Source organism: Salmo salar, chromosome ssa03, assembly GCF_905237065.1.
Source record: "Salmo salar chromosome ssa03, Ssal_v3.1, whole genome shotgun sequence".
NCBI lineage: Eukaryota > Metazoa > Chordata > Actinopteri > Salmoniformes > Salmonidae > Salmo > Salmo salar.
In genome coordinates this window covers 11,733,287-11,760,701 of record NC_059444.1, presented here as the reverse complement: position 1 = coordinate 11,760,701, position 27,415 = coordinate 11,733,287, and the positions used below count along the sequence as shown (strand labels likewise).

Sequence of the window (27,415 nt, the reverse complement as noted above, 5' to 3'; positions counted from 1 at the left end):
TCGACCCGCTCCACTGTTGATGTTAATGGGGGCCTGTTTCCACTCCTTTTCCTATAGTCCACGATCAGCTAATTTGTCTTGCTCACATTGAAGGAGAGGTTTTTGTCCTGGCACCACCATTGTTGTGTCGTCAGTAAACTTAATGATGGTGTTGGAGTCGTGCTTGACCACGCAGTCGTGGGTGAACAGGGAGTACAGGAGGGGACTAAGCATGCACCCCTGAGGGGCCCCAGTGTTGAGGATCAGCGTGGCAGATGTGTTGTTACCTACCCTTATCAGCTGGGGGTGGCCTGTCAGGAAGACCAGGATCTAGTTGCAGAGGGAGGTGTCTAGTCCTAGGGTCCTTAGCTTAGTGATGAGCATTTTTTGGGCACTATGGTGTTGAACGCTGAGCTGTAGTCAACGAACAGCATTCTCACATAGGTGTTCCTTTTGTCCAGGTGGGAAAGAGCAGGGTGGAGTGCGATTGAGGATCTCTTGATCTGTTGTGGTGGTATGCATATTGGAGTGGGTCTAGGATTTCCTGGCATGATGGTGTTGATGTGAGCCATGACCAGCCTTTCAAAGCACTTCATGACTACCGACGTGAGTGCCACAGGCCAGTAATCACTTAGGCAGGTTACCTTTGCTTTCTTGGGCACAGGGTCTATGGTAGTCTCTTTGAAACATGTAGGTATTAGGTCAGGGCGAGGTAGAAAATGTCAGTGAAAACACTTGCCAGATGGTCCACGCATCCTATGAGTACAGGTCCTGGTAATCTGTCTGGACCCGCGACTTTGTGAATGTTGACCTGTTTAAAGGTCTTGCTCACATTGGCTATGGAGAGTGTGATCACACAGTCTTCTGGAACAGCTGGTGCTCTCATGCATGTCTGATAGGCTCGCGTTACTAGGCAGCTCACAGCTGGGTTTCCCTTTGTGGTCCGTAATGGTTTTCAAGCCCTGCCATATCTGACGAGCATCAAAGCCAGTGTAGTAAGATGCAGTCTTAGTCCTCTATTGATGGTTTGCCTGTTTGATGATTATTCAGATTTCTTATAAGCGTCCGGATTAGTGTGCCTTTCCTTGAAAGCTGCAGCTCTAGCCTTTAGCTCGGTGTAGATGTTACCTGTAATCCATGGCTTCTGTTTGGGATATGTATGTACGGTCACTGTGGGACAATGTCATCGATGCACTTACAGTAGAGGACAGTTGAATGGTCTGGTCTGTCTCTACTGTATACCATCAATATACTTAAGTAATGAACTAATAATCTAATGATAATCCTCTATGAGCTGAGATAGACCCTAAACTCCATCAAACCAGATTGTCTTTGTACTGTAACATGCAGTAAGTCGCTCTGGATAAGAGCGTCTGCTAAATGACTTAAATGTAAATGTAAATGTCTGTCACAAAAGCTAACATGCTGTACAACACAAGAAGGTACTCAAAGACCCCATAAATACTGTCAGGCATAACAACCACTCTCTTCCAGACCGCTATTTATAGTCTTGTCACGACTTCCGCCGAAGTCGGTCCCTCTCCTTGGTCGGGCGGCGTTCGGCGGTCGACGTCACCGGTCTTTTAGCCATCGCCGATCCACTTTTCATTTTCCATTTGTTTTGTCTTTGTTTTCTACACACCTGGTTTCTATTCCCCAATTACATGTTCATTATTTAACCCTGTTTCCCACATGTTAGTGTGCGCGTATATTGATTGTTCATGGCGGTAGTTGTCGGCTGGTTATGTTTGCCGGGTTATGTATTTACGCCAGTTATTTTTGAGTGACCGGTATTTCTCCGCACTTTGAGTATTGTCTGTATACTGGTGCTGTCATGGAATTAAATACCTTGTACACTCATTTCTGCTCTCCTGCGCCTGATTCACTGCACCAGTTAACCACTGCCTGACAAGTCTCCCTTGTAAAAGGTATTCTTTCCCTTTCTCTTTCTGCTTGTCAATAACTTTCTATCTTCCTATCTTCCCATCTCTCTCTCTCTTTCTCTCTCTAACTCTTTGTTAATAACTTCATTTTGCCTGTCTGATTGTATCAACCTCTTTTGTAGCCTATTGTATTGAACCGTATTGTGTTGAATCCCAGCCCTGTGTATTCATAGCACAGAGATAATTACTTCTAGTATGGAGCTGTCCTTGGTGCTGTGTCGTTATTTCTTTATGATGGTAGGCATATTAAGGGAAGTGCTAAATGAAGTCCAATAGGTTTCCAAATTGAGCTTTCACTATTGTGGTATACACAATTATAACAGGCAGTAACATAGTGACACTGTTCACCAATGGGGAAATCAAGGCTAATACTATCAGATGGAATAGAAATCATGACAGTTTTGCTCAACATAAAGATAACAGTATTAGTAACTAATTCCTGCCTGCATGAACATACAACAAAAAACAGTATGGGCTTGTAAAATTTCAGTAACTTCACCAAAATGTACTGTTTTTTCTGAAATCCCGATTTGAAGATTCCCAGAATCAGGAGGGAATAAACAGGCAATCTGGGAATCCTTCAACCGGGATTTCTGGAAAAAACTGGAGATTTGGGGAAAAGTTACTAGAATCTGGCACCCTAACAATATGTAATGTAACGTCCTATCCTCATTCATTATAGATCACTAACAACTGACCTGGTCCTCTTTATTCCCCATCCAAGGACCCAGCCCTGCAGCTGACCTCCCCCAGCACGGGGCCATCCGTGTCGGACCTGTTGGCCGTGGACTCCCCCCGCTCAGTGGAGCACCAGGTGCAGCTGCTCCAGAGACAGCTCCAGCAGCAGGAGCAGCAGGCCCAGGCTGCTGCAGCACAGGTAGACACGTTTTCAAACTTTTCCAAATTACAGTTTGTCTTGTTGAATGCAGCTTATGAGTAACATTGGCATAGTTTGATTAGCCAAAATACTGTACATTTCACTGTTTGTTATGGTAGTTTAGATCAAAAAGAGACAATTAAACTTGAGCCACAGTACCTTGGCAGGTTATTAGCTAGCTAGAAACCTCTTACAGCGTTTTCTGTGGTGAGCACAAGTGGCTATTTCATAATGTGTCTGAACCATCATTATAAACAGTAACGTGTGTAATATAAATACCACATTTTATATATTGAGGTTTTTGTAGATATTTCCGAATGTGTTTACGTTATTGAACGCACCACACACCTCTGGAAACCTTTTAAGTAGTTCAATTAGTGTTTATTTTGTTGAATTGGTTCGTGCTACCCTGAGCTACCACTCTAATGACTGACAGTTCAACAAGGGAGAGGCATTGCCTTTTGCTGCTGGGTCTGTAAGGAAAGACAAGACAGTGCTCGTCATCAAAGGTAGCTCTCAGCTCAGCTGGTGTAATAAGACATTCCTTATGACTAACGAGCAAGCCGGCTCAACGGTGTCACTCTACACTCTCTGTTTCTCATTCTCTCTTGTCTTTCCTGTAATCACATGGCTTGGTCTAATGAGGTTTGGGCTGGTTTTTGGTTATAACGACGGATTCTTTCTAATGCTGAGTGAACAGAGGCAGAATCACAGCAGTGAAGAAACGTTCACTTTGATCCTGGATCAGTCGATGTGTGTCTGTGAATTTTAGTTAGATATTATTTGGTATTTCTGTGTGTGTACGTTTAATAACCTATGGGTGCATATTCATTTATATTATTTTACAGTATCTACATACAGTATCTACATACAGTATCTACATACAGTACCTACATACAGTATCTACATACAGTACCTACATACAGTATCTACATACAGTACCTACATACAGTATCTACATATTCAGTATCTACATACAGTATCTACATACAGTATCTACATACAGTACCTACATACAGTATCTACATACAGTATCTACAAACAGTACCTACGCAGTACCGACATACAGTATCTACATACAGTACCTACGCAGTACTGACATACAGTACCAACATACAGTATCTACATATTCAGTACCTACATACAGTACCTACGCAGTACTGACATACAGTATCTACATACAGTATCTACATAAAGTATCTACATACTGTATCTACGTACAGTATCTACATATTCAGTACCTACATACAGTATCTACATACAGTACCTACATACAGTACCTACATCCAGTACCTACACAGTACCGACATGCAGTATCTACGTACAGTATCTACGTACAGTATCTACATACAGTACCCACATACAGTACCTACATATTCAGTACCTACATACAGTACGCACATACAGTACCTACATACAGTATCTACATACAGTATCTACATACAGTATCTACATACAGTACCTACATACAGTATCTACATACAGTACCTACATACAGTATCTACATACAGTACCTACATACAGTCTCTACATATTCAGTATCTACATACAGTATCTACATAAAGTATCTAAATACAGTATCTACATACAGTATTTACATACAGTCTCTACATACAGTACCTACATACAGTATCTACATACAGTACCGACATACAGTACCGACATACAGTACCTACATACAGTATCTACATACAGTACCTACATACAGTACCTACGCAGTACCGACATGCAGTATCTACATAACGTATCTACGTACAGTATCTACATACAGTACCCACATACAGTACCTACATATTCAGTACCTACATACAGTACGCACATACAGTACCTACATACAGTATCTACATACAGTATCTACATACAGTACCTACATACAGTATCTACATACAGTACCTACATACAGTACCTACATACAGTATCTACATACAGTACCTACATACAGTCTCTACATATTCAGTATCTACATACAGTATCTACATAAAGTGTCTAAATACAGTATCTACATACAGTATCTACATACAGTCTCTACATACAGTCTCTACATACAGTACCTACATACAGTACCGACATACAGTACCGACATACAGTATCTACATACAGTATCTACATACAGTACCGACATACAGTACCTACATACAGTATCTACATACAGTACCGACATACAGTATCTACATACAGTATCTACGTACAGTATCTACATACAGTACCTACATACAGAACCTACATACAGTATCTACGTACAGTATCTACATACAGTACCTACATACAGTATCTACATACAGTATCTACGTACAGTACCTAAATACAGTACCTACGTACAGTACCTACATACAGTACCTACGTACAGTATCTACATACAGTACCTACATACAGTACCGACATACAGTATCTACATATTCAGTATCTACATACAGTACCTACATACAGTACCCACATACAGTACCTACATACAGTATCTACATACAGTACCCACATACAGTACCTACATACAGTATCTATGTACAGTATCTACATATTCAGTACCTACATACAGTACCTACAAACAGTATCTACGTACAGTATCTAAATACAGTATCTACATAGAGTATCTACATACAGTACCTACATACAGTATCTACATACAGTACCGACATACAGTACCTACATACAGTATCTACATACAGTACCGACATACAGTACCGACATACAGTACCTACATACAGTATCTACATACAGTATCTATGTACAGTATCTACATATTCAGTACCTACATTCAGTACCTACATACAGTATCTACGTACAGTATCTAAATACAGTATCTACATACAGTATCTACATACAGTACCTACATACAGTATCTACATACAGTACCGACATACAGTACCTACGTACAGTACCTACATACAGTACCTACGCAGTACCGACATACAGTATCTACATACAGTACCTACGCAGTATTGACATACAGTACCTACATACAGTATCTACATATTCAGTACCTACATACAGTATCTACATACAGTATCTACATAAAGTATCTACATACTGTATCTACGTGACAGTATCTACATATTCAGTACCTACATACAGTATCTACATACAGTACCTACATACAGTATCTACGTACAGTACCGACATAGAGTACCGACATACAGTACCTACATACAGCACCTACATACAGTACCTCGCGGTACCGACATGCAGTATCTACGTACAGTATCTACGTACAGTATCTACATACAGTACCCACATACAGTACCTACATATTCAGTACCTACATACAGTACGCACATACAGTACCTACATACAGTATCTACATACAGTATCTACATACAGTATCTACATACAGTACCTACATACAGTATCTACATACAGTACCTACATACAGTATCTACATACAGTACCTACATACAGTCTCTACATATTCAGTATCTACATACAGTATCTACATACAGTACCTACATACAGTCTCTACATACAGTATCTACATACAGTTTCTACATACAGTACCTACATACAGTATCTACGTAGAGTACCTACGTACAGTATCTACATACAGTACCTACATACAGTACCGACATACAGTATCGACATACAGTACCGACATACAGTACCGACATACAGTATCTACATACAGTATCTACATACAGTATCTACATACAGTACCGACATACAGTACCTACATACAGTATCTACATACAGTACCGACATACAGTATCTACATACAGTATCTACGTACAGTATCTACATACAGTATCTATATACAGTACCGACATACAGTATCTACATACAGTATATACGTACAATATCTACATACAGTACCTACATACAGTACCGAAGTACAGTATCTACATACAGTACCGACATACAGTATCTACATACAGTATCTACGTACAGTATTTACATACAGTACCTACATACAGTACCTACATACAGTATCTACATACAGTATCTACGTACAGTATCTACATACAGTACCTACATACAGTATCTACATACAGTATCTACGTACAGTACCTACATACAGTACCTACGTACAGTACCTACGCAGTACCGACATGCAGTATCTACATATTCAGTATCAACATATTCAGTATCTACATACAGTATCTACATATTCAGTATCTACATACAGTACCGACATACAGTACCTACATACAGTACCTACATACAGTATCTACATACAGTACTTACATACAGTATCTACATACAGTACCTACATACAGTATCTACATATTCAGTATCTACATACAGTACCCACATACAGTACCTACATACAGTCTCTACATATTCAGTACCTACATACAGTACCCACATACAGTATCTACATACAGTACCTACATACAGTTTCTACATACAGTACCTACATACAGTATCTACATACAGTACCTACATACAGTCTCTACATACAGTAACGACATACAGTACCTACATACAGTACCCACATACAGTATCTACATACAGTATCTACATACAGTACCTACATACAGTATCTACATACAGTACCTACATACAGTATCTACATAAAGTACCTACATACAGTACCTACGTACAGTACCTACGCAGTACCGACATGCAGTATCTACATATTCAGTATCAACATATTCAGTATCTACATACAGTATCTACATATTCAGTATCTACATACAGTACCGACATACAGTACCTACATACAGTATCTACATACAGTACCGACATACAGTATCTACATACAGTATCTACGTACAGTATCTACATACAGTATCTATATACAGTACCGACATACAGTATCTACATACAGTATATACGTACAATATCTACATACAGTACCTACATACAGTACCGAAGTACAGTATCTACATACAGTACCGACATACAGTATCTACATACAGTATCTACGTACAGTATTTACATACAGTACCTACATACAGTATCTACATACAGTATCTACGTACAGTATCTACATACAGTACCTACATACAGTATCTACATACAGTATCTACGTACAGTACCTACATACAGTACCTACGTACAGTACCTACGCAGTACCGACATGCAGTATCTACATATTCAGTATCAACATATTCAGTATCTACATACAGTATCTACATATTCAGTATCTACATACAGTACCGACATACAGTACCTACATACAGTACCTACATACAGTATCTACATACAGTACTTACATACAGTATCTACATACAGTACCTACATACAGTATCTACATATTCAGTATCTACATACAGTACCCACATACAGTACCTACATACAGTCTCTACATATTCAGTACCTACATACAGTACCCACATACAGTATCTACATACAGTACCTACATACAGTTTCTACATACAGTACCTACATACAGTATCTACATACAGTACCTACATACAGTCTCTACATACAGTAACGACATACAGTACCTACATACAGTACCCACATACAGTATCTACATACAGTATCTACATACAGTACCTACATACAGTATCTACATACAGTACCTACATACAGTATCTACATAAAGTACCTACATACAGTACCTACGTACAGTACCTACGCAGTACCGACATGCAGTATCTACATATTCAGTATCAACATATTCAGTATCTACATACAGTATCTACATATTCAGTATCTACATACAGTACCGACATACAGTACCTACATACAGTACCGACATACAGTACCTACATACAGTATCTACATACAGTACCTACATACAGTATCTACATACAGTACCTACATACAGTATCTACATACAGTACCTACATACAGTATCTACATTCAGTACATACATACAGTATCTACATATTCAGTATCTAAATACAGTACCCACATACAGTACCTACATACAGTCTCTACATATTCAGTACCTACATACAGTACCCACATACAGTATCTACATACAGTACCTACATACAGTATCTACATACAGTACCTAAATACAGTCTCTACATACAGTATCTACATACAGTTTCTACATACAGTACCTACATACAGTATCTACGTAGAGTACCTACGTACAGTATCTACATACAGTACCTACATACAGTACCGACATACAGTATCGACATACAGTACCGACATACAGTACCGACATACAGTATCTACATACAGTATCTACATACAGTATCTACATACAGTACCGACATACAGTACCTACATACAGTATCTACATACAGTACCGACATACAGTATCTACATACAGTACCTACATACAGTATCTACATACAGTACCCACATACAGTACCTACATACAGTATCTACATACAGTATCTATGTACAGTATCTACATATTCAGTACCTACATACAGTACCTACATACAGTATCTACATACAGTATCTAAATACAGTATCTACGTACAGTACCTACATACAGTACCTACGCAGTACCGACATGCAGTATCTACGTACAGTGTCTACGTACAGTATCTACATACAGTACCTACATACAGTACCCACATACAGTATCTACATACAGTACCTACATACAGTATCTACATACAGTAACTACATACAGTACCTACATACAGTACCGACATACAGTACCGACATACAGTACCTACATACAGTATCTACATACAGTATCTATGCACAGTATTTACATATTCAGTACCTACATTCAGTACCTACATACAGTATCTACGTACAGTATCTAAATACAGTATCTACATACAGTATCTACATACAGTACCTACATACAGTATCTACATACAGTACCGACATACAGTACCTACGTACAGTACCTACATACAGTACCTACGCAGTACCGACATACAGTATCTACATACAGTACCTACGCAGTATTGACATACAGTACCTACATACAGTATCTACATATTCAGTACCTACATACAGTATCTACATACAGTATCTACATAAAGTATCTACATACTGTATCTACGTACAGTATCTACATATTCAGTACCTACATACAGTATCTACATACAGTACCTACATACAGTATCTACGTACAGTACCGACATAGAGTACCGACATACAGTACCTACGTACAGCACCTACATACAGTACCTACGCAGTACCGACATGCAGTATCTACGTACAGTATCTACGTACAGTATCTACATACAGTACCCACATACAGTACCTACATATTCAGTACCTACATACAGTACGCACATACAGTACCTTCATACAGTATCTACATACAGTATCTACATACAGTATCTACATACAGTACCTACATACAGTATCTACATACAGTACCTACATACAGTATCTACATACAGTACCTACATACAGTCTCTACATATTCAGTATCTACATACAGTATCTACATTCAGTACATACATACAGTATCTACATATTCAGTATCTAAATACAGTACCCACATACAGTACCTACATACAGTCTCTACATATTCAGTACCTACATACAGTACCCACATACAGTATCTACATACAGTACCTACATACAGTATCTACATACAGTACCTACATACAGTAACGACATACAGTACCTACATACAGTACCCACATACAGTATCTACATACAGTATCTACATACAGTACCTACATACAGTATCTACATACAGTACCTACATACAGTATCTACATACAGTACCTACATACAGTCACTACATACAGTATCTACATACAGTTTCTACATACAGTACCTACATACAGTATCTACGTAGAGTACCTACGTACAGTATCTACATACAGTACCTACATACAGTACCCGACATACAGTATCGACATACAGTACCGACATACAGTACCGACATACAGTATCTACATACAGTATCTACATACAGTATCTACATACAGTACCGACATACAGTACCTACATACAGTATCTACATACAGTACCGACATACAGTATCTACATACAGTACCTACATACAGTATCTACATACAGTACCCACATACAGTACCTACATACAGTATCTACATACAGTATCTATGTACAGTATCTACATATTCAGTACCTACATACAGTACCTACATACAGTATCTACGTACAGTATCTAAATACAGTATCTACGTACAGTACCTACATACAGTACCTACGCAGTACCGACATGCAGTATCTACGTACAGTGTCTACGTACAGTATCTACATACAGTACCTACATACAGTACCCACATACAGTATCTACATACAGTACCTACATACATTATCTACATACAGTACCTACATACAGTAACTACATAAAGTACCTACATACAGTACCGACATACAGTACCGACATACAGTACCTACATACAGTATCTACATACAGTATCTATGTACAGTATCTACATATTCAGTACCTACATTCAGTACCTACATACAGTATCTACGTACAGTATCTAAATACAGTATCTACATACAGTATCTACATACAGTACCTACATACAGTATCTACATACAGTACCGACATACAGTACCTACGTACAGTACCTACATACAGTACCTACGCAGTACCGACATACAGTATCTACATACAGTACCTACGCAGTATTGACATACAGTACCTACATACAGTATCTACATATTCAGTACCTACATACAGTATCTACATACAGTATCTACATAAAGTATCTACATACTGTATCTACGTACAGTATCTACATATTCAGTACCTACATACAGTATCTACATACAGTACCTACATACAGTATCTACGTACAGTACCGACATAGAGTACCGACATACAGTACCTACATACAGCACCTACATACAGTACCTACGCGGTACCGACATGCAGTATCTACGTACAGTATCTACGTACAGTATCTACATACAGTACCCACATACAGTACCTACATATTCAGTACCTACATACAGTACGCACATACAGTACCTACATACAGTATCTACATACAGTATCTACATACAGTATCTACATACAGTACCTACATACAGTATCTACATACAGTACCTACATACAGTATCTACATACAGTACCTACATACAGTCTCTACATATTCAGTATCTACATACAGTATCTACATACAGTACCTACATACAGTCTCTACATACAGTATCTACATACAGTTTCTACATACAGTACCTACATACAGTATCTACGTAGAGTACCTACGTACAGTATCTACATACAGTACCTACATACAGTACCGACATACAGTATCGACATACAGTACCGACATACAGTACCGACATACAGTATCTACATACAGTATCTACATACAGTATCTACATACAGTACCGACATACAGTACCTACATACAGTATCTACATACAGTACCGACATACAGTATCTACATACAGTACCTACATACAGTATCTACATACAGTACCCACATACAGTACCTACATACAGTATCTACATACAGTATCTATGTACAGTATCTACATATTCAGTACCTACATACAGTACCTACATACAGTATCTACGTACAGTATCTAAATACAGTATCTACGTACAGTACCTACATACAGTACCTACGCAGTACCGACATGCAGTATCTACGTACAGTGTCTACGTACAGTATCTACATACAGTACCTACATACAGTACCCACATACAGTATCTACATACAGTACCTACATACAGTATCTACATACAGTAACTACATACAGTACCTACATACAGTACCGACATACAGTACCGACATACAGTACCTACATACAGTATCTACATACAGTATCTATGTACAGTATTTACATATTCAGTACCTACATTCAGTACCTACATACAGTATCTACGTACAGTATCTAAATACAGTATCTACATACAGTATCTACATACAGTACCTACATACAGTATCTACATACAGTACCGACATACAGTACCTACGTACAGTACCTACATACAGTACCTACGCAGTACCGACATACAGTATCTACATACAGTACCTACGCAGTATTGACATACAGTACCTACATACAGTATCTACATATTCAGTACCTACATACAGTATCTACATACAGTATCTACATAAAGTATCTACATACTGTATCTACGTACAGTATCTACATATTCAGTACCTACATACAGTATCTACATACAGTACCTACATACAGTATCTACGTACAGTACCGACATAGAGTACCGACATACAGTACCTACGTACAGCACCTACATACAGTACCTACGCAGTACCGACATGCAGTATCTACGTACAGTATCTACGTACAGTATCTACATACAGTACCCACATACAGTACCTACATATTCAGTACCTACATACAGTACGCACATACAGTACCTTCATACAGTATCTACATACAGTATCTACATACAGTATCTACATACAGTACCTACATACAGTATCTACATACAGTACCTACATACAGTATCTACATACAGTACCTACATACAGTCTCTACATATTCAGTATCTACATACAGTATCTACATTCAGTACATACATACAGTATCTACATATTCAGTATCTAAATACAGTACCCACATACAGTACCTACATACAGTCTCTACATATTCAGTACCTACATACAGTACCCACATACAGTATCTACATACAGTACCTACATAAAGTATCTACATACAGTACCTACATACAGTAACGACATACAGTACCTACATACAGTACCCACATACAGTATCTACATACAGTATCTACATACAGTACCTACATACAGTATCTACATACAGTACCTACATACAGTATCTACATACAGTACCTACATACAGTCACTACATACAGTATCTACATACAGTTTCTACATACAGTACCTACATACAGTATCTACGTAGAGTACCTACGTACAGTATCTACATACAGTACCTACATACAGTACCGACATACAGTATCGACATACAGTACCGACATACAGTACCGACATACAGTATCTACATACAGTATCTACATACAGTATCTACATACAGTACCGACATACAGTACCTACATACAGTATCTACATACAGTACCGACATACAGTATCTACATACAGTACCTACATACAGTATCTACATACAGTACCCACATACAGTACCTACATACAGTATCTACATACAGTATCTATGTACAGTATCTACATATTCAGTACCTACATACAGTACCTACATACAGTATCTACGTACAGTATCTAAATACAGTATCTACGTACAGTACCTACATACAGTACCTACGCAGTACCGACATGCAGTATCTACGTACAGTGTCTACGTACAGTATCTACATACAGTACCTACATACAGTACCCACATACAGTATCTACATACAGTACCTACATACATTATCTACATACAGTACCTACATACAGTAACTACATAAAGTACCTACATACAGTACCGACATACAGTACCGACATACAGTACCGACATACAGTATCTACATACAGTATCTATGTACAGTATCTACATATTCAGTACCTACATTCAGTACCTACATACAGTATCTACGTACAGTATCTAAATACAGTATCTACATACAGTATCTACATACAGTACCTACATACAGTATCTACATACAGTACCGACATACAGTACCTACGTACAGTACCTACATACAGTACCTACGCAGTACCGACATACAGTATCTACATACAGTACCTACGCAGTATTGACATACAGTACCTACATACAGTATCTACATATTCAGTACCTACATACAGTATCTACATACAGTATCTACATAAAGTATCTACATACTGTATCTACGTACAGTATCTACATATTCAGTACCTACATACAGTATCTACATACAGTACCTACATACAGTATCTACGTACAGTACCGACATAGAGTACCGACATACAGTACCTACATACAGCACCTACATACAGTACCTACGCAGTACCGACATGCAGTATCTACGTACAGTATCTACGTACAGTATCTACATACAGTACCCACATACAGTACCTACATATTCAGTACCTACATACAGTACGCACATACAGTACCTACATACAGTATCTACATACAGTATCTACATACAGTATCTACATACAGTACCTACATACAGTATCTACATACAGTACCTACATACAGTATCTACATACAGTACCTACATACAGTCTCTACATATTCAGTATCTACATACAGTATCTACATACAGTACCTACATACAGTCTCTACATACAGTATCTACATACAGTTTCTACATACAGTACCTACATACAGTATCTACGTAGAGTACCTACGTACAGTATCTACATACAGTACCTACATACAGTACCGACATACAGTATCGACATACAGTACCGACATACAGTACCGACATACAGTATCTACATACAGTATCTACATACAGTATCTACATACAGTACCGACATACAGTACCTACATACAGTATCTACATACAGTACCGACATACAGTATCTACATACAGTACCTACGTACAGTATCTACATACAGTACCTACATACAGTATCTACATACAGTACCTACATACAGTACCTACATACAGTATCTACATACAGTACCTACATACAGTATCTATATACAGTACCGACATACAGTATCTACATACAGTATATACGTACAATATCTACATACAGTACCTACATACAGTACCGACATACAGTATCTACATACAGTACCGACATACAGTATCTACATACAGTATCTACGTACAGTATCTACATACAGTACCTACATACAGTACCTACATACAGTATCTACATACAGTATCTACGTACAGTATCTACATACAGTACCTACATACAGTATCTACATACAGTATCTACGTACAGTACCTACATACAGTACCTACGTACAGTACCTACGCAGTACCGACATGCAGTATCTACATATTCAGTATCAACATATTCAGTATCTACATACAGTATCTACATATTCAGTATCTACATACAGTACCGACATACAGTACCTACATACAGTACCTACATACAGTATCTACATACAGTACTTACATACAGTATCTACATACAGTACCTACATACAGTATCTACATATTCAGTATCTACATACAGTACCCACATACAGTACCTACATACAGTCTCTACATATTCAGTACCTACATACAGTACCCACATACAGTATCTACATACAGTACCTACATACAGTTTCTACATACAGTACCTACATACAGTATCTACATACAGTACCTACATACAGTCTCTACATACAGTAACGACATACAGTACCTACATACAGTACCCACATACAGTATCTACATACAGTATCTACATACAGTACCTACATACAGTATCTACATACAGTACCTACATACAGTATCGACATACAGTACCTACATACAGTACCTACGTACAGTACCTACGCAGTACCGACATGCAGTATCTACATATTCAGTATCAACATATTCAGTATCTACATACAGTATCTACATATTCAGTATCTACATACAGTACCGACATACAGTACCTACATACAGTATCTACATACAGTACCCACATACAGTACCTACATACAGTATCTACATATTCAGTATCTACATACAGTATCTATATATTCAGTATCTATATATTCAGTATCTACATACAGTATCTACGTACAGTATCTACGTACAGTACCTACATACAGTACCTACATACAGTACCTACATACAGTATCTACATACAGTACCTACATACAGTATCTACATACAGTACCTACATACAGTACCGACATACAGTATCTACATATTCAGTATCTACATACAGTATCTACATACAGTATCTACATACAGTATCTACGTACAGTATCTACATACAGTACCTACATACAGTACCTACATACAGTACCTACATACAGTATCTACATACAGTACCTACGTACAGTATCTACATACAGTACCTACATACAGTATCTACATACAGTACCTACGTACAGTATCTACATACAGTATCTACATACAGTATCTACATACAGTACCTACGTACAGTACCTACATACAGTATCTACATACAGTACCTACATACAGTATCTACGTACAGTACCTACATACAGTATCTACATGCAGTACCTAGGTACAGTACCTACGTACAGTATCTACGTACAGTATCTACATACCTGCAAACGTGTGTGTAAACACTCTCACTTCCCAGTGTGTGTGTGTGGTGTGTGTCTACCTAGACGTGTGTGCTCCAGGACCAGCTGTCAGTGGAGGTGCGTGCAAGGACAGACGCCCAGGCCCGGGTCCAGAGACTCCTGCTGCAGAACACTGACCTGCTGCAGCACATCTCCCTACTGGTCAAACAGATCCAGGAGCTGGAGCTCAAGGCTGCTGGAGGACTCAGCTCCAGTAACTGGCTCTGCTTCTTTATCCATTCTCTCTTCTCTTATCCCTCGCTTTGCTTCTTCTCCCCCTCTCTCTTCATCCCTCTTTCTCTTCACATCTCTCCCCTCGCATCCCTCTTTCTCTTCACATCTCTCCCCTCATCCCTGTTTCCCTTCTCATCTCTCCCCTCTCATCCCTGTTTCCCTTCTCATCTCTCCCCTCTCATCCCTGTTTCCCTTCTCATCTCTCCCCTCTCATCCCTGTTTCCCTTCTCATCTCTCCCCCTCATCCCTGTTTCTCTTCTCATCTCTCCCCTCTCCCCTCTCATCCCTGTTTCTCTTCTCATCTCTCCCCCTCATCCCTGTTTCTCTTCTCATCTCTCCCCTCTCATCCCTGTTTCCCTTCTCATCTCTCCCCTCTCATCCCTGTTTCTCTTCTCACCTCCCCCCTCTCATCCCTGTCTCTCTTCTCCTCTCTCCCCTCTCATCCCTGTCTCTTTTCTCATCTCTCTCCTCTCTCCTCTCTTTCTGTTTCTCTTCTCATCTCTCCCCCCTCATCCCTGTTTCTCTTCTCTTCTCTCCCATCTCATCCCTGTTTGTCTTCTCATCTCTCTCCTCTCTCTCCTCTCATCCCTGTCTCTTTTCTCATCTCTCTCCTCTCATCCCTGTTTATCTTTTCATCTCTCCCCTCTCTCCTCTCTTTCTGTTTCTCTTCTCATCTCTCCCCTCTCATCACTGTCTCTTTTCTCATCTCTCACTTCTCATCATTCATCCCTTTCTTCTCCTCCTTCTGTACTGTCATGTAATCATCAACATTGACATCACAGCTCATCAGCAACGCTGTCATCTTGCCTGTCATCTTGCCTGTTATCTGCCTGTCATGTTGCCTGTCATGTTGCCTGTTATCTGCCTGTCATCTTGCCTGTCATCTTGCCTGTTATCTGCCTGTCATGTTGCCTGTCATCTTGCCTGTTATCTGCCTGTCATCTTGCCTGTCATCTTGCCTGTCATCTTGCCTGTTACCTGCCTGTCATCTTGCCTGTTATCTGCCTGTCATCTGCCTGTCATCTTGCCTGTCATCTTACCCGTTACCTGCCTGTCATCTTACCTGTCATCTTGCCTGTTATCTGCCTATCATCTTGCCTGTTATCTGCCTATCATCTTGCCTGTCATCTTGCCTGTTATCTGCCTGTCATCTTGCCTGTTAACTGCCTGTCATCTTGCCTGTCATCTTGCCTGTCATCTTGCCTGTCATCTGCCTGTCATCTTGCCTGTTAACTGCCTGTCATCTTGCCTGTCATCTTGCCTGTTATCTGCCTGTTATCTGCCTGTCATCCTGCCTGTCATCTTGCCTGTCATCTTGCCTGTCATCTTACCTGTTACCTGCCTGTCATCTTACCTGTCATCCTGCCTGTCATCTTGACCTTTCAAGTTTATCATAATTTCCGCTCTCAATTTTCTCCTCAAATCACCTCCTCTCTCGCCTCTCTCTATTCCCTCACTCATCTTCTTTCCTCCATTCCCAATAATTGTCTTTTTTTTATTTTATTAGTATCTTTCATTATTTATCCCTCTCAATCTCACTCTCTCTCTTCTCTGTTTTCTCCACAGTGGGCTCCCAGGACAGTTTGCTGGAGATCACCTTCCGTGCCAAGCCCCCCCTGCGTGACGCCCCCACAACCCCCACCTTCATGGGCCCCCAGCAGGGTCAGCCCCAGATCAACAGCGGCCCATGGGCCTCCACCCTAACAGGGTCCTCTCCACCAGGGACCAGGGCCCCGGAGAGCCTCTCTCTGGGGCCTGGCGGCAGTGCCGTGAGGCTGGAGTGCTTCCGCTTCCCCCGCCGCGGAGGAGAGGAGCCCCACCAGAACCAAGACCAGGAGGGGGAGAGTCCAAGCTCAGGCGGCCCAGACGGGGACTCCCCTGTGGGTAGAGAGGAGGTCCTTGGAGCCCTGGAGCTCCTCCGGTTCCGGGAGTCAGGGATCGGTTCGGAATATGAGTCCAACACGGACGAGAGCAGTGACAGGGACAGCTGGGGGCAGGGCGAGGGGGCGGGGCCTGAGGGCGCGGCACGCCTCTTCAACGTGCTGAACGCAGAGAGCCCTTCAGACTGCCTGGATGATGAGATGGCTGTGTAGCCCTCCGCAGCTGTGCTTCACTCAGTCATATCATATACTGTAGTACTATAGTGTTGTTGACAGTTCCTCCCTCCAAATCTGCTCACAGTACTTTTGTTTGATATTTGTTTATATTTATTAGATATTTGTTTATAGTTATTTGTTATTTGTTTATATGTATTAGATATTTGTTTATATTTATTAGATATTTCTTTATATTTATTTGATATTTCTTTATATTTATTAGATATTTCTTTATATGTATGTATATTTATTTGATAATGGTTTATATTTATTAGATATGTGTTTATATTTATTAGATATTTGTTTATTTTTATTTGATATTTGTTTATATGTATGTATATTTATTAGATATTTGTTTATATTTATTTATATTTATTTGATATTTGTTTATATTTATTAGATATTTGTTTATATTTATTTGATATTTGTTTATATGTATGTATATTTATTTGATATTTATTTATATTTATTTGATATTTGTTTATATTTATTAGGTATTTGTTTATATTTATTTGATATTTGTTTATATTTATTAGATATTTGTTTATATTTATTTGATATTTGTTTATATTTATTTGATATTTGTTTATATTTATTAGATATTTATATTTGTTTATATTTATTATATATTTGTTTATATATATTTGATATTTGTTTATATGTATGTATATTTATTAGATATTTGTTTATATTTATTATATATTTGTTTATATTTATTTGATATTTGATTATATGTATGTATATTTATTAGATATTTGTTTAGATGTATTTGATATTTGTTTATATTTATTTTATATTTGTCTAGATGTATTTGATATTTGTTTATATTTGTTATACTTGCGTAAATATGTTTTTTGTTGCATTGTGTACATATGTTGGATATTTTATTATTTGTTTATTTTTGCCATTTTTGTTTATATTTGGTCACATTTGTTTATATTTGATGCAGTTGTTTACATGGGTTTGTTGAATTTGTTTATATTTTTTCATATATTTTGTCTCAGCACTTGACTTCCTGCTGCTGTTTCTACTCCCCTGGGCTTATTGCAGTGTAGTTGTAGTCTGTGTCATATATCTAAATATATAGCTCTGGTCTGTGTCATATATCTAAATATATGGCTCTGGTCTGTGTCATATATCTAAATATATGGCTCTGGTCTGTGTTATTGGACCATTGTGTAACAGTGAAACACACCCACACAGCATGGCCAGTCATCAGTCTTGATGGGTTTTTTTTATTGAAAGACTTTAAATGGGTTAGAAAGGACTAAACTAGACTTGATATTGTTTTGAACTGTGAACTGCAAACGCCTGCTGTACTAATACTGTGTTACAGTACATTTGACTGGATCTCATTTGCGATGGACAAGTGATTCAAAACAGTTTATATTCAAGTTTTTATCCACCACATTGCAACATGCAATATGTCCTTTTCCCCTAGACTATGGTACGATTAACTTTTGTGCCAACTGAATATCATACAGCACAACCAAAATGTTATTAACCATAATGTCAACAGCTCAACTCACCATAGCTACATTGTTTCCCATCTCTCCCAAGATAGGATTTAGATTGACTTTGGGGCCAATAATCTATCACTACTCTGTAGAGGAGAGGTTTTGAGCCAATAATCTATCACTACTCTGTAGAGGAGAGGTTTTGAGCCAATAATCTATCACTACTCTGTAAAGGAGAGGTTTTGAGCCAATAATCTATCACTACTCTGTAGAGGAGAGGTTTTGAGCCAATAATCTATCACTACTCTGTAAAGGAGAGGTTTTGAGCCAATAATCTATCACTACTCTCTGTAAAGGAGAGGTTTGAGCCAATAATCTATCACTACTCTGTAGAGGAGAGGTTTGAGCCAATAATCTATCACTACTCTGTAAAGGAGAGGTTTTTGAGATTTTGAGCCAATAATCTATCACTACTCTCTGTAAAGGAGAGGTTTTGAGCCAATTGAATATCATGCAGTCAAAATGTTATTACGTCTATTTCTACAGTAGCTCAACATAGCTATTTTCTCTCTCTCCCAAGGCGAGGCATGTTAGGATTCACTATTTCAATATTTCACTAGTCTTAAGACGTTTACTGATTATCGTCCCCGAATCAAAATGTTGTTTGCAGCGGAGAGGTGTGTTGCAAAAACAGCATCATATTTAGCAGGTGCTACTCTCTGCAACATGGTTGTCACTACTCCCTCGTGTCACTGTATTGCACCACAACAGCCGTTTCATATTGTAATGGCCCAGCTGTCAAACAGCAGGACTTCTTGACTCGGCGCCAAGCCTCTGACTCAATGTATTGGTGGGCCGTGTCTTTGAGCACTCTCCTAATCCATAAATCTCTCTCTCTTGCTCTCTTACTTTTTTGTGTGTGTTTTACTCTCTTTCGCTCTCTGACTCTCTCGCTCTCCCTCACACACACACACACACACACACACACACACACACACACACACACACACACACACACACACACACACACACACACACACCTCTCTCTTTCTATTTCTCTGGTGCCCTCTCTTCTTGTCTTTTACTCTCTCCCCCTCTCTTCTCTCTCTCTCTCCTCTCTCTCCCCCCTCTCTCCCCTCTCTTCTCTCTCTCCCCTCTCTTCTCTCTCTCTTCTCTCTCTCCCCCTCTCTCTATCATGTCTTTTCTGATATGAAAGTGTACAACAAGTGGAAGTGCACTCATTTTGACGTGATGTCACCGGCGCTCTCCTCGTTGAATTAAATGCCCTTTCTCAAATGCCATGTTCAATGTATCTCCTCTTTTAGGTCATGTGAAGGAATGATAAATAGCCTGCTGTTTTAGAATGCATCCAAAATGGCACACTATTCACTACGTAGTGCACTATTTTTGACCAGTAGTGCACTGCTTTTGACCAGTCGTGCACTACGTAGTGAATAGCGTGCCATTTGGGATGCATAATTAGTTTGCCTCATCCTCCTGTGAAGCGCTTATCCAGACCTGGGTTCAAATACTATTTCAAATATTTTAAATACTTTGAGCAATCGCTTTAACCTGCCTGGAGTGCCAGGTGCACTTTTGGGACTGTTCTATTAGTTTCATTGCAACAGGCAAGCTCAATCAAGCTCAAATCAAGCACAGCTGAAGTATTTTAAATGATTTCAAATAGTATTTGAACCCAGGTCTCCTCTTATCATATTCAGCACCGGCTCTCCTCTGGTTACGACTTTCTGTGCTCCATCTAACATTGACCTTTTCAAAATGTCTTTCTCTGTCGGTATTTATAGCCATTAGCTGTCTGGACACAGTGGACTGTGTTGAGAGCATTTTGAAAGGTGCTGGCCTGACTGGGAGAGCAAGAGCCCAACAGTGCTGGTCTTCGGATGGGATCAGCACCTGTGGGAGCATTCCTTAAGATCAATGTGACAAGAATACTGACACCGCTGTTTCCTAACTCTGGGTAGCTAACGCGGTACAGCACATACATGTTGGACATGCTAAAATACATTTGCTGAATATGGAATCTAGTGTTCTGACTCATCATCAGTGTCACACCCTGATCTGTTTCACCTGTCCTCATTATTGTCTCCACCACCTCCAGGTGTCGCTTGTTTTCCCCAGTGTATTTATCCCTGTGTTTCCTGTGTTTCTGTGCCAGTTCGTCTTGTATGTTCCAAGTCAAACAGCGTTTTTCCCGTTCGCCTGCTTTTTGCTATTCTCCTTTTTCTAGTCCTCCCGGTTTTGACCCTTGCCTGTTTCTGGACTCTGTACCCGCCTGCCTGACCATTCTGCCTGCCTTGACCACGAGCCTGTCTGCCACTTTGTACCTCCTGGACTCTGATCTGGTTTTGACCTTTTGCCTGTCCACGACCATTCTCTTGCCTACTCCTTTTGGATTATTAAACATTGTAAGACTCCAACCATCTGCCTCCTGTGTCTGCATCTGGGTCTCTCCTTGTGCCTTGATAATCAGAGTTACAAAATAATTTGAGGGTATGTTTCACTGTCTGATTGTTGACTTCATATAGCTGATTCAAACGCTCATTTCTAAATCCCAATTTCAGCGCTTCAGCCAACAGTGACATGAATATTAAGAAAATAGGTGTGACGCTTGTGCAACAAATCCTATATTCTTGGCTTCATTTGGCCTACATTAACAGATTAAAAACATGTAACATTTTAACATTTCTAAAATTAAACATGTCTTTAACCATTTAATGTAACAATACATCAACATTTGATATTGACCGAGAGTCACACCTGCACCTGTTTTTTCAGGTTGTCAGAGCATTCTTGTCAAAAAAAAGCACAACTCTGTAGGAATGACAGCCCGTGTATTGAGACGACAGAGTAAAGAGAGAGAAATTGTAGCAGCCTACATATACTCTTTGTGTAACACTTACAGTACCTTTAAAGAAAATATTGCAGTATTAGGTTGCTGTTAAAGATTCTGATTGGTTTCATCCTTCCAACTAAAAGTCCCAATACAACATACAACATACTGTATAATTTTACATTTGTATTTTGGGAAAAAAAGTGATTTTGGAAAAGTGAAATCAAGAGAAGAACACACGAGTGAATACACAGAAGGTGTGAAGCCACTTCCCACATAAGACCCACTTCGTACCAAGTCCTCATCTTAACACAAAAAAATATTTTGGCACTCTGAATAAAGCCAACTTATCATCTGACCATATATTCTATATCAGTTAAAAATGTTTGATCACAATACAGCGGTTAGGCTTTTATCATAGCCCCTTTTCCACCGCTGGCTTCCCCCTACTAGCTAACCACTAGCAGCCTTGAAACACATCACTTATTAGCAGTTCAGCATTTCTCCTACTGTTACACAAAATCAAGATGAACATTTTCTATCACAATGTACATTGAACGTCTATGACCAAACTGGCTAAAACTCTGTTGTTGGCCAATGGTAGCTATAGCTACCCACATGCTAACCTGAGAGCTGCTGCTACTAGCAGCAGTAAATCCATATATACTGCTCAAAAAAATAAAGGGAACACTAAAATAACACATCCTAGATCTGAATGAATGAAATAATCTTACTAAATACTTTTTTCTTTACATAGTTGAATGTGCTGACAACAAAATCACACAAAAATAATCAATGAAAATCCATTTTATCAACCCATGGAGGTCTGGATTTGGAGTCACACTCAAAATTAAAGTGGAAAACCACACTACAGGCTGATCCAACTTTGATGTAATGTCCTTAAAACAAGTCAAAATGAGGCTCAGTAGTGTGTGTGGCCTCCACGTGCCTGTATGACCTCCCTACAACGCCTGGGCATGCTCCTGATGAGGTGGCGGATGGTCTCCTGAGGGATCTCCTCCCAGACCTGGACTAAAGCAATTCCTGGACAGTCTGTGGTGCAACGTGGCGTTGGTGGATGGAGTGAGACATGATGTCCCAGATGTGCTCAATTGGATTCAGGTCTGGGGAACGGGCGGGCCAGTCCATAGCATCAATGCCTTCCTCTTGCAGGAACTGCTGACACACTCCAGCCACATGAGGTCTAGCATTGTCTTGCATTAGGAGGAACCCAGGGCCAACCGCACCAGCATATGGTCTCACAAGGGGTCTGAGGATCTCATCTCGGTACCTAATGGCAGTCAGGCTACGTCTGGCGAACACATGGAGGGCTGTGCGGCCCCCCAAAGAAATGCCACCCCACACCATGACTGACCCACCGCCAAACCGGTCATGCTGGAGGATGTTGCAGGCAGCAGAACGTTCTCCACCGCGTCTCCAGACTCTGTCACATCTGTCACATGTGCTCAGTGTGAACCTGCTTTCATCTGTGAAGAGCACAGATTTGGCAAATTTGCCAATCTTGGTGTTCTCTGGCAAATGCCAAACATCCTGCACGGTGTTGGGCTGTAAGCACAACCCCCACCTGTGGACGTCGGGCCCTCATACCACCCTCATGGAGTCTGTTTCTGACTGTTTGAGCAGACACATGCACATTTGTGGCCTGCTGGAGGTCATTTTGCAGGGCTCTGGCAGTGCTTCTCCTGCTCCTCCTTGCACAAAGGCGGAGGTAGCGGTCCTGCTGCTGGGTTGTTGCCCTCCTACGGCCTCCTCCATGTCTCCTGATGTACTGGCCTGTCTCCTGGTAGCGCCTCCATGCTCTGGACACTACACTGACAGACACAGCAAACCTTCTTGCCACAGCTCGCATTGATGTGCCATCCTGGATGAGCTGCACTACCTGAGCCACTTGTGTGGGTTGTAGACTCTGTCTCATGCTACCACTAGAGTGAAAGCACTCCAGCATTCAAAAGTGACCAAAACATCAGCCAGGAAGCATAGGAACTGAGAAGTGGTCTGTGGTCCCCACCTGCAGAACCACTCCTTTATTGGGGGTGTCTTGCTAATTGCCTATAATTTCCACCTGTTGTCTATTCCATTTGCACAACAGCATGTGAAATGTATTGTCAATCAGTGTTGCTTCCTAAGTGGACAGTTTGATTTCACAGAAGTGTGATTGACTTGGAGTTACATTGTGTTGTTTAAGTGTTCCCTTTATTTTTTGAGCAGTGTGTAATGGCTAACACAAACATTGGCCACCATGATATCCTGCAAGTTATATCCAATAAAGATCAGGCAGCTCAGCATTTCTCCTACTGTTACACAAAATCAGGATGAACATTTTCTATCACAATATACATTGAGCATCTATAACAAAACTTGCTATGGTTAGCACTATCTGGGATCCTTGGGACATCCCTACCCTAAACCCTAACCCTAACCCTAACCCAAACCTTAACCAATTTAAAGGTCAACTTCAATGGGGTTTAACAGCACAAGGCGAGATCCAGATGCAGACACGGAGGCAGATGGTTTGAGCTCTGATATTTATTATAGTCCAAGGGGTTGGAAAAGGGCAGGTCAGGGACAGGCAAGAGTTCATAACCAGGTCAGAGTCCAAAACGGTACAGGGCAGCAGGCTCGAAGTCAGGGGCAGGAAGGCTCAGAGTCAGAACAAGGAGGATGAGAGAAACAGCAACTGGGGGGAAAACCAGGAGCTAGGAGAAACCCGCTGGTTGACTTGGCATACAAGACGAACTGGCACAGACAGACAGAAAACACAGGTATAAATACCCAGGGGATAATGGGGAAGATGGGCGACACCTGTAGAGGGGTGGAGACAAGCAGAAGGACAGGTGAAACAGATCAGAGTGTGACATGGGGTAACATCAGAGTTTGGATGTCCCAAGGATCCCGGATGGCAAGGACCCTAGCCTTATGTGTTCTTTTTTTCAAACTATAAAAAAAGTTAATAAACAGTTTGATAAAATTGGTAAAGTTTGGTAAACAGCTGAGGGATGAAACTGAAGAAATGTAACCACTCTCAAATTCATAGACCAAGCTAAGGATGCAAGGACTGACCATTCATGAGATCAAAATGATAGTTACTACCATGTTTTGAGGCTATAGTGTTTTCTTACAAATACAGGGCGCTGGCTCTGCAGACGGATATATTCCTCTGCTGATACAGGACTATTAAAGGCCCAGTGCACTAGTTTTGTGAAAATATATTTTTTTCAACAACAACAAAAAACATAGATATATAATAATTTTTGTCTGATTTTTCAGCGGTTGCTGCAGCACCCTCTGCACCCCTACTTCCTGTAGCTATGATTGTTGTTGGAGTGTCACTCAGCATTTCCCATTCCCTTCTTCAGGGACCCACAGACATTGCAACCTGGTCTCAGAACCGCCTGTGCTGTGTTACCAACTGCTAAGACAGCACAAACAGATCAGTAACACTCTAATGACACAACACAGGACCAGATACACCTTGTCCTATAGGATTCAAAACTGGTTCATTTGTTTCAACAGACAAGTTTCCACGTGTAATTACGCTGTTGTGATGGGGACTGTTATGATGGAGGCTGTTATGATGGGGGCTGTTATGATGGGGGCTGTTGTGATGGGGGCTGTTGTGATGGGGGCTGTTATGATGGGGGCTGTTATGATGGGGGCTGTCATGATGGGGGGCTGTTATTATGAGGGCTGTTATGATGGGGGCTGTTATGGTGGGGGGCTGTTGTGGTGGGGGCCTGTTATGATGGGGGTTGTTATGATGGGGGCTGTTATGATGGGGGCTGTTATGATGGGGGCTGTTATGATGGGGGGCTGTTATGATGGGGGCTGTTATTATGAGGGCTGTTATGATGGGGGTTGTTATGATGGGGGCTGTTATGATGGGGGCTGTTATGATGGGGGCTGTTATGATGGGGGGCTGTTATGATGGGGGGCTGTTGTGGTGGGGGGCTGTTATGATGGGACCTGTTATGATGGGGGCTGTTATGATTGGGGGCTGTTGTGGTGGGGACCTGTTATGATGGGGGGCTGTTATGATGGGGGCTGTTATGATTGGGGGCTGTTGTGGTGGGGGG

The 27,415-nt window shown here is 40.2% G+C and overlaps 1 protein-coding gene across 1 annotated transcript in view; it reads left to right on the top strand.

Annotated features, from left to right (window-relative positions):
* LOC106598614 (carboxyl-terminal PDZ ligand of neuronal nitric oxide synthase protein) overlaps positions 1–19,141 on the top strand; it is a 34,998-nt gene extending 15,857 nt beyond the window's left edge. Inside the window, exons 6-8 of the mRNA XM_014189645.2 lie at positions 2,647–2,799; positions 16,729–16,897; positions 18,484–19,141. Coding sequence (XP_014045120.2) covers positions 2,647–2,799; positions 16,729–16,897; positions 18,484–19,010 — 849 coding nt within the window. The 3' untranslated portion in view covers positions 19,011–19,141. The remainder of the gene's footprint in view (positions 1–2,646; positions 2,800–16,728; positions 16,898–18,483) is intronic.
* Positions 19,142–27,415: the final 8,274 nt, after the last annotated feature.